Source organism: Ananas comosus, linkage group 15 (genome assembly GCF_001540865.1).
Source record: "Ananas comosus cultivar F153 linkage group 15, ASM154086v1, whole genome shotgun sequence".
NCBI lineage: Eukaryota > Viridiplantae > Streptophyta > Magnoliopsida > Poales > Bromeliaceae > Ananas > Ananas comosus.
In genome coordinates, this window is record NC_033635.1 from 10377082 (window position 1) to 10391430 (window position 14349).

The 14349-nt window shown below is 34.7% G+C and overlaps 2 protein-coding genes across 2 annotated transcripts; one reads left to right on the forward strand and one right to left on the reverse strand.

The window, feature by feature from the left end:
- On the forward strand, positions 1463-5091 carry LOC109721641 (probable xyloglucan endotransglucosylase/hydrolase protein 28). The gene is made up of 4 exons (XM_020249347.1): positions 1463-1891; positions 1989-2089; positions 2553-2761; positions 4412-5091. Exons 1-4 carry the CDS (start codon positions 1681-1683, stop codon positions 4908-4910), a joined length of 1020 nt encoding a protein of 339 aa, XP_020104936.1. The 5' UTR covers positions 1463-1680; the 3' UTR covers positions 4911-5091.
- LOC109721642 (anthranilate synthase beta subunit 2, chloroplastic-like) lies at positions 6121-10541 on the reverse strand. The gene is made up of 8 exons (XM_020249348.1): positions 10375-10541; positions 8859-9019; positions 8263-8333; positions 8132-8169; positions 7941-8051; positions 7440-7539; positions 6898-7033; positions 6121-6542 (listed from the first exon to the last, which is right to left on the reverse strand). The coding sequence occupies exons 1-8, from the start codon at positions 10499-10501 to the stop codon at positions 6417-6419; spliced, it is 870 nt and encodes a 289-aa protein (XP_020104937.1). The 5' UTR covers positions 10502-10541; the 3' UTR covers positions 6121-6416.

Sequence of the window (14349 nt, forward strand, 5' to 3'; positions counted from 1 at the left end):
TCGGCCCTTAGATGAAGGGATGTGTGGTCAGGATGATAGTAGCCCCTAGGATTGAGAAGGTGGATAATTGAATAGTATGATTTAACGGATGAAAATGACCAAAGGGGTAGATCTAACGGCAGAAAACTCGATAGCATCAAATACTTGGTATTATCGATAGTATAGTAGCCGGACTCTATATTTATAGGTAGGTCTAACAGCAGAAAACTCGATAGCACAAAACAATTGGTACTATAGATAGTATAATAGCCGGACTATATATATAGAGAGAGAGTCCGGCTACAATATTATCGATAATACCAAATGCTTAGTGCTGTCGAATTTTTTGCCGTTAGATCTATCCGTTTGACCAGTTTCACTCAATAGATCATACTATTCAACTAACCACCTACTCAACTCTAGGGAATCACTATCATCCTAACCGCACATCCCTTCATCCAAGGCCGAAAACCTAATAGTAAATGGTTGGTACTATTAATAATATAGTAGACTTTATATATATATATATATATATTTCGAGCTTTTCGAGCCTAATTCGAGCGAGCCCGGTAATACTCAAGCTTGGCTTGAAATTAATTTCGAGCCTAAATTTAGGCTCAAGCTCGACTTGAAATTAATTCGAGTCGAGCTCGAGCGAGCCGAATATCGAGCCGAACGCGAGTCGAACACGAGCCGGCTCGCTCATTTGCCAGCCCTAAATTTAAGTGATTTAGTAATTTTTTAAAATATTTTTAAATATAAAATATAAATAATTGCTTATTTTTATAAATTTATAGTTACATAAATTATATAAAACTACTAATTCAAATTTTGAGATTAAAGAGTCACTAATTTTTAAAAGTTACGTAGTATAGTCTGATTCCAATGTTTGTTTAGAATTAATGAAAAAAAATAAAAAAAATAATTTAATTATAGCTAGAATCTAATATATGATCCAATAAATAAAAAATGATTTAAGATAAAATATATTTTTGTGTATCTAAAAACTTTTTCCAGATTTATTATTATTATTATTATTATTATTATTATTAATTGGGATTTTGCAAATGAGTACTTTTGCTTTCTAGAAAGAAGAGAATATAATAATAAACATAAAAAAAATGGCCAGCTCATTGGCCAGCTCAGCACATAGATAAAAGTTGGTTAGTGCATGAAAAATGAGTCCCCTTTTGGAGTAGGGTTTGGTACAAATATGTAATGTTGGATTTAAAAAAAAAAAAAAAATTTATGGATCCCATTTGCGCTAACTGAAATTCTAAAAGCTCGAGCTGATACAGCAAAAATAATCATTTTACTTAAAATGTACAGAGACAGCGATGACAAATTCTCAATTGTGCATTAACTCAATTTAACTTCAGACACGCAGATAGAATGTTAGATACCGTGTAAGAATATTATATAAAATTGAGTGTAAATTGGTCCGTAAGTATTTATTGTTAAATAGCGTATCATCCTATTTTTTTTCCAAAATTTATTATGTTGATTTTTTCAGTGAAATAAAATAAAAAGAAAACTCCCCCTCACTTCTCTCAAACCCAATTAAACCTCTCTCTCTCTCTCTCTCTCTCTCTCTCTCTCTAGAAAACAGAGCACTCCTCCATGAAGAGTATATAATAAGAAAACAGAGCAAAAACAGAGCATAGTTGTAGCAAATAACACAAACAGGGGAGGGATCAAAAAATGGCTCCTTTTTCTTCTTGTCCTCCTCTCTTCTTCCTCTTCCTCTACTTTGGAGCTTCACTCACCCCCATTAATGGCGAGCCCATCCCCTCCCTCCCCACCCTCACCCCACTCTCCTTCCACGACGCCTACACGCAGCTCTTCGGCGACTCCAACCTCGCCCTCCGCCGCGGCGGCAGGAGAGTCCACATCGCCCTCGACCGAAGAACCGGTCCATTAACCCCTCCCCTTCTCTCTCTCTCTCTCTCTGATTCCATTGGATTGGTTTATGATTGCACTAAAATTGGGCTCTTTGGAGATAAACTCAGGTGCCGGATTCGCCTCGCGGCGCCTCTATCTCCACGGCTTCTTCAGCGCCGCCATTAAGCTCCCTTCGGATCACGCCGCCGGTGTCGTCGTCGCTTTCTATGTAAAAACCCCATTTTTATCATGAAAATTTTGGAATTACTCCGAAAAGTTTGGATTTTTAGCTTGTGTTTTTCCCTCTGTTTCTCGCCGCCAATTCAAAGTTCATAGCTTTTGATTCTTTTTATCTTCTGTTGTTCAAATTTCGAATTGTAGGATTATGAGCTTTGGATGTTGAGATTTCCCTCTTAATCAACATATTCAAATCTAAATTTAAATAAAATTCCAAATGTATCCAATTCCAATTTCAACATATTCTTTTTTATTATTTTATTTTATTTAACATGTGAATACTCCACTAAACACATCAAACTGTAAAACCAAACAAAACAAAACACCAAAAAAAACATTTTTTTTCAAGCAATTCAAGGGAAAAAAAGAGTGAGAGAGAGAGAGAGAGAGAGAAACTTACAATTGAGGATGATGAAAAGCTTGTGGTGGATGCTGCTGCTGCTGCTGCTGCGCAGATGTCGAACGGAGACGTGTTCGAGAAGACGCACGACGAGCTGGACTTCGAGTTCTTGGGCAACATCAGGGGGAGGGAATGGCGGGTGCAGACGAATGTTTACGGCAACGGGAGCACGTCGATCGGGCGCGAGGAGAGGTACAGCCTCTGGTTTGATCCCACAGAGGATTTCCATCAGTATGCCATACTGTGGAGCAGCAGCAGAATCATGTAAGTGCTGCTACTTCTGCTGCTACTTCTGCTACTCTGACCATTTTCTTACTGCTGAATCATCTCTTTTCTATGCTTCAGTTGTATGATTTGTAGTTTTAAATTCGCGGTTTCGGTGAAATTTGATGGCCAGTAACTGACAATGCTGTTGAAGTTTAAGGAAGTTTCCAATTCTAGAGAGGAAATTATAACCCAAACCAAATTTCATGTGGTGGTAGCAAGTTTCAGCAAATGGTCAAATTAAGTAAATTCAGATGTAGAAATGCATGAGAATGCACCTGACTATATTCATGCTTAAGAATCTAGTCTTCTAGAAACAGATGGATCAGAACATCTCGTAACGCCCTAATAGTCCCACATCGGATGAAAAAATGATTCTAATTGGTATATATATATCTATGCTAATAACAATAACCGGACTTTAAGCATTTTGGGCCGGTGGTTTAACTCTAATAAATTATCATTGCTAGCGGGTTGGATCATTACAATTAGTATCAGAGCTGAATATCGGCCTCTCCGTTGGTAGGATCACCTGTAGGAGTCACTTCTTAAACCCGTATGAGTCACCTCTAGAATCTCAATTTCTGGTCACTCGTAGAAGCCACCTCTAGAATCTCACATCAGTAAGCATGCATTTTGGGTTGATGGTTTGAACCCAACGAGTTATTATTGCTAGCGGGTCGGATCGTTATACATCTTTTCTCCTTTACTTCCTATAAGCCATATTCTCTTTATGTTATGTTATGTTATGTGGATTATTATGAACAATTCCATCTTTATGAATTATTTTCCGTGTGCTTACTTAGTTGTAAAAAATAAAATTTCGGAAAACTATTTTTACAAATTTTCAGCTGAAATTAAAAACTCAAGCTGCCAAAACTTTTTTCTTTCTTTTTCTTCTACCGAACTAAATAAATGTGAAAATTTCTCCTTTCAACCACATAAATATTAATATAAAACTATTTTTTTCTTTCCTTTTTTCACTACAAAACGTAAAACTTTTTTCCCACCAAATTTTTTTTTCTACAAAAAAAACTTTTTTCACGGTTTTCTACTAAAACTACTATTTTTTTTTTTCTACGGAAAACTATGAATCTCTTATTGTTGTTTTGTCGTTACTTTNTTTTTTTTTTTTTTTTGAGAGAGATAGGTAGCATGCGACCTGTTTCGTTTATTTCATTTAGAAACACCATTACTATTACTAAGGGTGTTTTTTATTGGTCATAAACTATACCGAAAATTACTTTTCGGCTCGAAATTTTTTTTTTCATGTGTTAGTTTAACCCTAAAAAAAGTTTTAGAAAATTATTTTTAGGGTTAAACAAAAATTTTTAGAAAATTATTTTTACAGATTTGAGGAAAATGGAGTGTTTGCATTTTCGCCAATTTTTCGACAAAAAAAAAAAAACTCAAGCTACGCAAATTTTTTTTCATTTATTTTTTTTTTTTCACCGAACCAAATGAATGTGAATTCTTCTCCTTTCAATCAAACAAGTATTAATAAAAAAAAATACCCCCTTTTTTTTCCCTTTTCACACTACAAAACTTTTTTTTTTTCTACGAAAAATTATTTTTCATGATTTTACGTACAACCAAACGTGGCTTTACTAAGTTGAGACATGCTAAATTGAGTTTCACTCTTTTGAGCAGATTTTACATTGATGGCATTCCAATTAGGGAGGTGGTGAGGCCTCAAGCCATTGATGGGCTTGGGCAATTTCCATCCAAGCCCATGTCACTCTATGCCACCATATGGGATGGGTCAAGTTGGGCCACATCGGGCGGGCGCTACAAGGTAAATTACAAATACGCCCCTTACGTGGCCGAATTCACCGACCTCGTCCTTCGCGGTTGCGCTACCGACCTAACGACTCACCAGCCGACCTGTCGCCAGGCCGACATTGATATGTACGACACTGTCAGTTTGTCGGTCGAGCAACGGTTGGCCATGGATGACTTCCGCGAGAAGCATATGACTTACGGTTACTGCTATGATCGCCTGCGATACACTAATCCTCCGGCAGAGTGCTCAACAGGCCGTGAGGCCGACCTTTTCCTGGAGTCGGGGGAAGCCCGGGGGTTCTCCGACCGCCGCCGTCACCGCTATGCAAAGCGTCATTACCGGACGGCGTTAGATGACGCATTTTGATTTGAACTTCATTTAGTTGTGAAAAGAAAAAGTCTTAGGCTATTGGGAAAAGGGGATTATTTTGTGTTTATAGAGAGAGATGGTATTCATCTTTTCTTCATCATAGATTTCTTATTCCTCTAACATGTTGGGAGGAAACTTATGAATAGCAAATGAATAAACAAGGTGATATGATTTTTCCTGGGGCCATGACTTTTTGAAAAGAGGAGAGAGAAAGAGAGGGAGTGAGTTTGAAAAAATTGTTGGTAACTAAGTCTACATAAAGTAAGCCATTCACCACATTTCTACATAAAATATTAGTTCTCGAAGTTCAAACTACGCAGATGTATACTACTAAATGGTTCACTGCTTTTACGAGCACCCTCAAATAGTTTTAATGTTTTGAATAAAATGGTAAACGATTTGTCGCATTTAGAAAGCAGTGATTCATCTGTGTCTCATAATATTTAGGCCTAATTCTATAAATAAGCTTTTCGAGGGATTATTGTTACAATTATAATAATAGGTCTGAGTTTGGTGCCTCTAGGGTTTGGTTTGGGCAATTATGTCATTCCCTTTTTTGGCCAATGAGGAGGTTGTTCTCCTTGCCTTCTTGTTTCACACAAAATGGTAAGATTCCTATGAGGTCTCAACTCAAGAATAGGACCAAGTAACATGCAAAAGGACATGAATATGTGACTTTCTCTCTCCTAACAAGTGAGAGGAGACCACTAAGAGAGAGAGAGAGAGTGTGTGTGTAATATTGAGATGCAAAAAAAAAAAAAAAGTACATAGCTGAATAAATCCAAAGAAAACATCTTGTGAGAATAATCAACATATAGCACCAAAAAAAGCAGTTGGTAAAAATCTTAAAAGTTAAAATTTAAGCTAATTGTTTATTTTAATAAATTTATATTTACACAAATCGCATAAATTACCTTAGTAGCTTAATCAAATAAATTAAAAGGTTAGATAGCAAAATCAAAATTTTTAAAGATTTAGTAGTCGGATCAAAATAGGTGATAGTTGAGGTAAGTTGTGTAATTTTGTTTCACCCGGAATTTAAGACGGTGTCCGGTTTTATGTACATGAGTTTCTTTTTTTTTCACACAAACTGAAAACATTCAGATATCAAACAGTAAATTCATGGAAAGCAATCAGAGAATCTAAATTACAGATCAAACAGTAAAAAACAAAAAAGGAAGAAGGGTTTATGAAACAATTGCGAAAATTAATGTACAAAAAAAGCAATAGATTGAGGAACATTATTTGATACAAGGATGTGTGTATTAAACCAATATCAGCTAAGAAACGCGTAGTTTCATTTCATTTCATGTCTTGTACGGAACTCGGTTTTTTGGCTACTTTTATGAACAAAATAACTAGTATATACTTACGGTAAGATCAAATCGCACAAATTTATTAATCTAGCATCAATCAAGTGGTTCCTTTTTCAATTTGACTAATAGGAGAGAGGGATTTTGAACTTATCGTCGATAATTTGCCTTGTTGTAGTCCTACTCTGAATCAAATTTGATTTGAGTCTTCTGGAATGGAGCTGGAGCCTTCGAGATCTTCGATAAGCTTGATGAAGTTTTGAACCATTGTTTTTCCTTCCGGCGTTATGATGCTTTCCGGATGAAACTGCACTCCCTGCAACTCAAAGAATCAAACAGGCAAATTTATAAAATAAATTTATGATCAGAGCAAGAGAAGATTAGGCTGATGTTTTCTTAGTGAGTTGATGCGAATCGTCAAAATTACGCATTTACGTGATATGACAGATATTCCAACTTAGCAATTCATCAATCTTTAATGAGTGAAATTTACAACTACCTATTAGCCAATTCAGATTCTTGAGAACATGTGTGAGAGCGTGAAAGTCGGTTTCGTATAGCAGGAAAGAGGTGCGTTTGAGATGTTAAATTTTTTAAGTTTCATACTTGATGAAGATAGAAACACAACCACAATAACAGACAGCTGAAACAAGGAAAAGAAGTTACCAGACCTGGATATGCCTGTACTTCTTGTGTCGGGCAGCCATAACTAGCCCATCTTCCGTCCACGCGACAACCTCTAGAGAGTCACTCGGAAAACTGTCCTTCTCAATCACAAGGCTATGATATCTTCCAGCCTGAAATGGACTGGACAAAGAGACGGCAGGAGAAAATGCCTTTATAAGTGATAATTATCACATCGGCACAAAGTATCACAAAAGAAGCCATAGTTCCGTTAAATGCATAAGCTTAGAGTCGAATCATAGGGTTAGCTCTAACAAGTGATATACATGCTAAAATTATCTTGATGTTATTATGTCTGTTGCACTGATAATCCGTGATGTTATCAGTATATCTATTCAGATTATTTTGCAAATAGTATTCTGTAAAGAGATTGGCCATATGGAACAAGAGATTTCAGCATTTAAAAATATGACCTTTAAATTGTATTATTCATGAAGAAAATAAAAGTTTCTGAGTTCAGAAAACGAGAATACACATCGAGCAAAAGCCGCTATTGAAGAGTAAAAAGATGTAAATACAATAATCTTACTTTGGCACACCGGAAAATAGTGTATCAACCAGTTTTTCATCGTAATACACCAGCGAGCTCTTCCCGTGTACAACACCAGAAGGAGAGCGTACAATCTTCCCTAAAAGTCAACAGTGATGCACTCAAATTAGAACATCATAAGTGTCGCCCTGTAAAATCCAACCATTCACGCACAGCCCTTGTAAAATCCGGAAAGCCACATACGCCACCCATAAAAAATGCAGGTTCTTAAAAAAATATGCTTGTTTAATTATGGGGAGTCAACAAATTCATTAGGGGAAGATGATTTTGTACTGTAAAACGGCTAACAAAGAGGGGCATTGCTGTAAATGCAATGGCAATTTCACCTCTGTGTTAGAAAATTAGGTTTTGAATAGCATATAAACAAAAGCTCAAATTTTGCAAGAGTACATATGTGAATAAATAATTTTGTAGGGATAAATATATGTCACTGTATCTAAATGAGATGAGTTGTATTTGTAAATTGAAATGTAACCATACCTCCAAAAGCCTCTCCAATGCATTGCAAGCCCATACAAACTCCAAATAAAGGAATAGAAGGCCCCAACTCTAAAACAGTTTGTAAAGAGACTCCTGAATCCTGAGGGGTGCCTTCAAAAAGAGAAAAGAAAATAAATATTCAAGTTTCTTCATAAAGCAAAGCAAAAATTATCGAGGATTTAAACACTAACCAGGACCTGGAGAAATTAATATCCCTCTTGGTTGTTTCCTAAAAAAACCCAAGTAAATGATCATCGGCTAATGCATAATGCTTGACTTTTAATTAAAACACCAAAAGTTAACAAACGAAAAAATTTCCAACCTTTTGATTTCTTCAACGGTAATTTCATCATTTCGATATACCTCAAAACTAGCTCCCAGGTCGCCCATATACTGCATTATCAAAGATAAAATGCTTTTCTATATCAGCAGCTGGTTCGCCTAATCTGTCATGCAAGGACCATATGTTTCCAGCTTTCTGCTATTTGCCACGTAAACAGATAAACAATAGAGGAATGTATTGCTTTTATATGTGTTTTTGGGTATCTCTTTATTACCGCCACAAGCAAAACTGGAGAGAATATCCAATTCTAATGGAATTCATATGTCATGCACTGTAACAGAAAGTGTTACTAAAATGTAAATGAAGTTACAGTTAGGGATAGTTGCGCTTGAAGAACTTAAATTCAAAGTACCATCTATTGACTTAGCATTCAAATATGCACACTCAAACAATAGCCTGCCTTTCTTAACCGTCTCAATAGGTCTGAGCAGATCGCATGAAGAGTAAGCCATCACAAACAGTATCAGGAAAAGATCTTTAACCATAAAAATGAAGGGAAATACATGAGGGTGCAGTTCTATAGTGAGATTCAACCAATTTAATTCATTTTATATCCACTCAAGTTCTAACGATACCTGGCATAAATTATAAGTGAAGCTATCATAGTTGTCGATCACAATGATCGGTTTCGAATCCTTCTTATAACCATTCGAAACAAATGCTCTTTCTGCCGTTACTGCTTGTATTGGAGCAGTAAAACTGCTTCTCCTATTTGATAAAACTCCACTTTTGACCCCTGAAAGAAAAAAGTCAATTACAATGCACTGTAAAAGCTGTAGGAAATAGGGAAATTATATTATTCTATGGTGTGCCTCGAATTCTTGGACCCAGTCCATTATGTGATCCGCTACGACACATTTGGGAGAAAAATGCAATTGTGAGAGTTTTTGGAGGTTTGTGATGGAAGCATAGGGCTTGGGACGATAGACCTTTTCTCCGATTGGATTAGGATTATTTACCAATATATTCGATGTTGGTGTTCTCCTGATTATTTACCAAGCATGGAAAATGACAATTTTTTTATCTCTATCATCTGCGAATTTCTTATTCTTATGAAGAGTCAAAGGGCTTGGGCCCAACTCAAAAGCTTAAGCTGATAGGTGAAGATTCCCTTACACATTATATGGGAACCAAAATTTTTGTTTCTATTCAATATGTGACTATTTATTCTTAACATTACAAATCAATTAAGCAAGAAAAGCAAAAGAGTACATTCCAAAGTATAAAAATTGAATTAGGAAAAAGAAGAGCTTGTTATTTCCACGTCCATCATAATCTACCATATTAGAAACAATCATCAATGGAACAAAAAAAAAGACGATCTTTAATCGAAAAAATGCAGGAAAAATGCAAGAGTATGCATTCAAAAAGAAATTAGAAAATTTTGGTAAAATCATACAAAACTTACTTAGACTATGGACTATTTTGAATCGGCGACCCAAACTTTCAAAAGTTTGATTTTACTGCCCAACCTTTTAATTTGTTCGATTTGAGTCAATTAACGGCACTTTCACTTCAAAATTTAAGCTAATTACTTAATTTAACGAATTTATAATTACAAGAATTTTATTAATCATACTAACTAAATACATAAAGATAAACGACGCAATCAAATTTTAAAGTTAAAGTGTCGTTGAATACTCAAATCAAACAAATTAAAGATAATAAAATCAAAATTTTGCAAGGTTGGGTAGCCGAATCAAAATGGTCCATAATTCTGGTAAGTTTTGTACGTTTTTACCGAGAAAGTTTTACTTTATCTTTCCAATCCCTTTACACTCTACCATATTACAGACAACGATAAACAACTCCTCTCAATCGATCGAACCCTAATCCCCAATCCCCAACACATTAAACAACGAAAAAGATCTCTAATAAAAAATGCAGGAAAAGTGCAATTAAACTGAATTAGAAGAAGCTCTACTTCATCTTTCCAAATCCACCATAGTCCACCTTATTAGAAGCAATTATCAGCTCCTCTCAATCGATCGATCAAGCCCCAATTCCCAATCCCCAACGCATAAAAAAGGGGGAAAATATCATGTTTCTAATCGAAAAATGCGGGGAAAAAAGGGGATGAGGATCGATTACTCGTCGGATCGGCAACAGGGGCTAGGGCGGGGGATCGCGCATGGCGGGGCGGGGCCGCGGCTAGGGTTTGGGGATCGGGGTAGGGTTTGGAGGAGGAGAGGAGGGATCGGAGAGTGAGAATCGCCATGAGAGAGAGAGAGAGAGAGAGAGAGAGAGAGAGAGTTGGTGGAGAGCGTAGTTGAGCATCTCTCGTTCTCTCTTTGGTTAAAATGTATAGATACACCTAAACTTTAACCATATTTGAAATTACCCCCCTGAACTTTTTAAAGTAAAAGCGTACCCAATTTATCTCAACTATAAATTATTTTAAATTATCTAATTAATTTTTTAAAAACTTTTAATTTACTATCCAACATTTCAATTTATTATATTTGAGATTAAAATTTAAGCTTATTACTTACTTTAAAAAATTTATAATTGCGAGAATTACGTGACATTAAAATTTTCAAGTCAAAGTGTTGTTGACCGACTTGAATTAGATAAATTGAAATTTTGGTACCACCTCAAAATGGTCCATAGTTCGGATAATTTTGTATGTTATTTTTTTAAAAAAATTTAATTTACATCCTTTTTAATTATTAACTGTCTGATTTAACTTCTTTTGTTAGCAATTTTAAAAGTTCTAATAGAATTAAAATAAATGTTCATAAAAAATATACGTGATTAAAAATTACTTTAGCCAAAACAGAGGCCACGTGCATCTCTCGTGGATGTTTGCATGTAATAAATAAAAGGGGTCTAAATCAAATAACAAAATTTAGGGAGTGAAATTCAAAATTGGTTAAAGCTTAGGGGTGTCTATACATTTTAACCTTTTTTTTAAAAAAAGTTCGTTGACTTTTCAACCGTCACACACGAAGAGCACCTTTTGCCCGTAGTCAACTCTCCTGCGTTGACTAACACTACGAATATTTTAGGAAAAAGTATAAATGAGTAAAAATAAATAAATAAATAATTTTAATGAAAAATTTTCCAACAATAATGACGAGTCCCTGATCCTCCGCTGTTATATATCAATTTTACTTTTATTTTCAAATTTTAGTATTAAAAATATTTAATAAATATTTGAATGGATATAAATTTAACGCATGGTGTTGTTATCTGTTTGACGCTCTCCACTGAAATTTTTATTTGAAAAAAAAAATCATTCAATGCGAGTAGGTACGTGTAATGTGGGTCGTATCGTGTCGAACTTTCGTTTTAACCGGCCGGTACCTGCCACACTGCGCGGCACGGCATTGAATTTAGTTCGTACTTTGTCACGTCATATTCGTGCTTTCGTTAGTTTTTTTTTATTTTTTACAAAAAATAAAAAAAAATACATAACTTATCTAAACTATAAACCATTTTAAGCTGATTATTCAATCTTTTAAAAATTTAATTTTACTATTTAATATTTTAATTTATTTGATTTAAATCAGACAACGGCACTGTAAGTTTAAAATTTGAATGCGTCGTTTATTTTTATAAATTTAATTAGTATACTTCATATAATTTTTGTGACTATAAATTTTTTAAACCAGGCAATTAGTTTAAATTTTGATGTGAATGCCGCTGAGTGACTCAAATTAAAAAAATTAAAAAATTGCGTAGCAAAACAAAAATTTTGACAGGTCGAACGGTCAGCTCAAAATGATTCATAGTTTTAGTAAGTACAGTACGTTTTTTATCGTTTCAAAATTGAACTGAATCGCATTAATATAGTGACTTTATCTGAAGTAATTTTGTCGAAATATAATCCGGATGCGGATATTAACGGATAATATCGGTACGTGGATATTACCGTCCCCCTTACATATTACTGTACACATCAATGTATAATACTACTAAATAAATCTGGATTTTCGTATTCATATTTATTTCTTATGGATATCATATTTGCGCCTATATCTGACCGGAATTTGGATGCGGGTATCAACGGACAATATCCGATCCGCTTTCGCCCCTACCGAAGCTCCACTAACCTCGATACATTTGCATCCTTTGCCATGTATGATGGATGTATCAAGTACACTTGTACACCGGGTGCACGGAATAATTTGTTCATGGTCGTAGAACACGCGGCTACCGACCAAGGAAAACGTACACCGAGGGGCGAGAGGAAAGTCAACACGGAACGGGGAAACGGGAAACGCGTTTCTTCGTTTTTGTTTTATGGTCCTTTGGGGAAACGCGTTCGCCGCTACTGGTTTGAGATCCGGCGAACGGATGCTTTTCCCAAAATGCCCCTAGGGGTGGGAAGCATTGGATTTTTGAAAAAATTATATGGCTAAATTACAAAACAATTTTAGGCAAATTTGTATAAAAAATTTATTAGTTTTGAGATTTTGCAAAAATAGACTGTTTTTTTGAATTTTGCAGATTCAGGCTAAATTTTTAGAAAACTGATCAAAATATCCTTATCCTTTTTTTTTCTCTCTCTTTTTTTTTTTCACTTGTTCTTTTTTTTTTCTCTCTCCGAGGAGACGCAGGCGGAGGCGGCCTGCCTCGCCTCTGTCCCACGCACCCTCGCCCTCACCTGTGCACCATCCTTCTACCTTCCTCGCCTCCAACCGCATCGAGGCCGCGTCTCGACCTCCTTTTTTTNCAACCCTCCACCACCGCCTTTTCGGTTTTTTACAAAAGTTGAAAAGGTATCGTTACGCCATTTTTTTCTCCTTTTTTTTTTCTTCTTGTTCTTTTTTTTTTTTCTCTTCAACCCTCATCTACCACCTCTGTAACCCTCCAAAATGGTAACAAAGACAATGCTGCATTCTCTTCCTCCGCCTTCGCCAGCACAGGCACCGACGCTGGTGCCAGAGAAGGAGGACTCGAAGCGAGTGCGGGTGAGAGCGGAGCTATGGAAAAAATATGCAGAAACTAAAAAATAAAAAAATAAAGAATAAAATATAAAAAATAGTTATTCCTACAAGAAAAATAAAGTTGAATTTGCACAGTTTCAAAAAAATATTGCACTATTTTAAGATAACGTTGTACTATTTTAAAAAAAGTTTACACTACTAGAGAGAAATATATACTTTTTTTTTTATAAAAATTACACTCTTTAAACGAAAATTGTATTATTTAGACAAAAATTATACTATTTTTTCTCCTCCTCATCCGCTTTCTTGCCAAATAATGAAATTTTCGTTAAAACAGTACAACTATCATTCAAAAAGTATAATTTTCATCCAAAAAAATATATTTTTCCTCTCAAATAAATTTTTTTTAAAAATAATGCAACGTTCCCCTGAAATAGTGCAACATTCTTCTGAAATAGTCCAAATTCATCTTCTTCTTTTCTCTTTGATTTTTTATTTTTTTATAGAAAAAAATATTTTTCTTTATATTCTATTCTTTACTTTTTTTTTCTCTATATTTTTTTTTTTCGGCTCTGCTCTTTTTTGAAATCTCTTATCCAAATATTGGAATGCAAATCTGACTTATATCTTTATTCGGAGAGAAAGAAAAAAATGAACGACAGCAAAAAAAAGAGAGAGAAAAAGAAATAAGGGTATTTTGGTCAGTTTTTTAAAAAATTCGATCCGAATCTGCAAAATCCAAAAAAGCGACTTACTTTTGCAAAAGCTGAAAACTAATAGATTTTCTATGCAAATTGGCCAAGTTTTTATGTAAATATTCATTTTTTTTACTTTTAAAATTTTATATTTTATTTTTAAAAATTTTAAAAATATTTTTAGAGGGTACAATATTAATAAAGAGGGCAAAATGATCAAATTACCTTTATTTTTTTGTAAGAACAAAATTAATATATTTTTATTATTTTGAAGGACATTTTCAGTATAAATTATAAGAAATGGAAATGGACGGTATAATGATGGAACTCTGATGGAGGAAAGTTAAATGCAACAACTTGAAATGTTAAGTAAGTAAAATATAGATTTTTGAAAATTAGCAAAAAAAAAGCAAAAAAAGTGAGTGTTTATAAAAAAAATTTTCTGTAATTTAGCCAAATTATATTCTGTCACGCCCGGG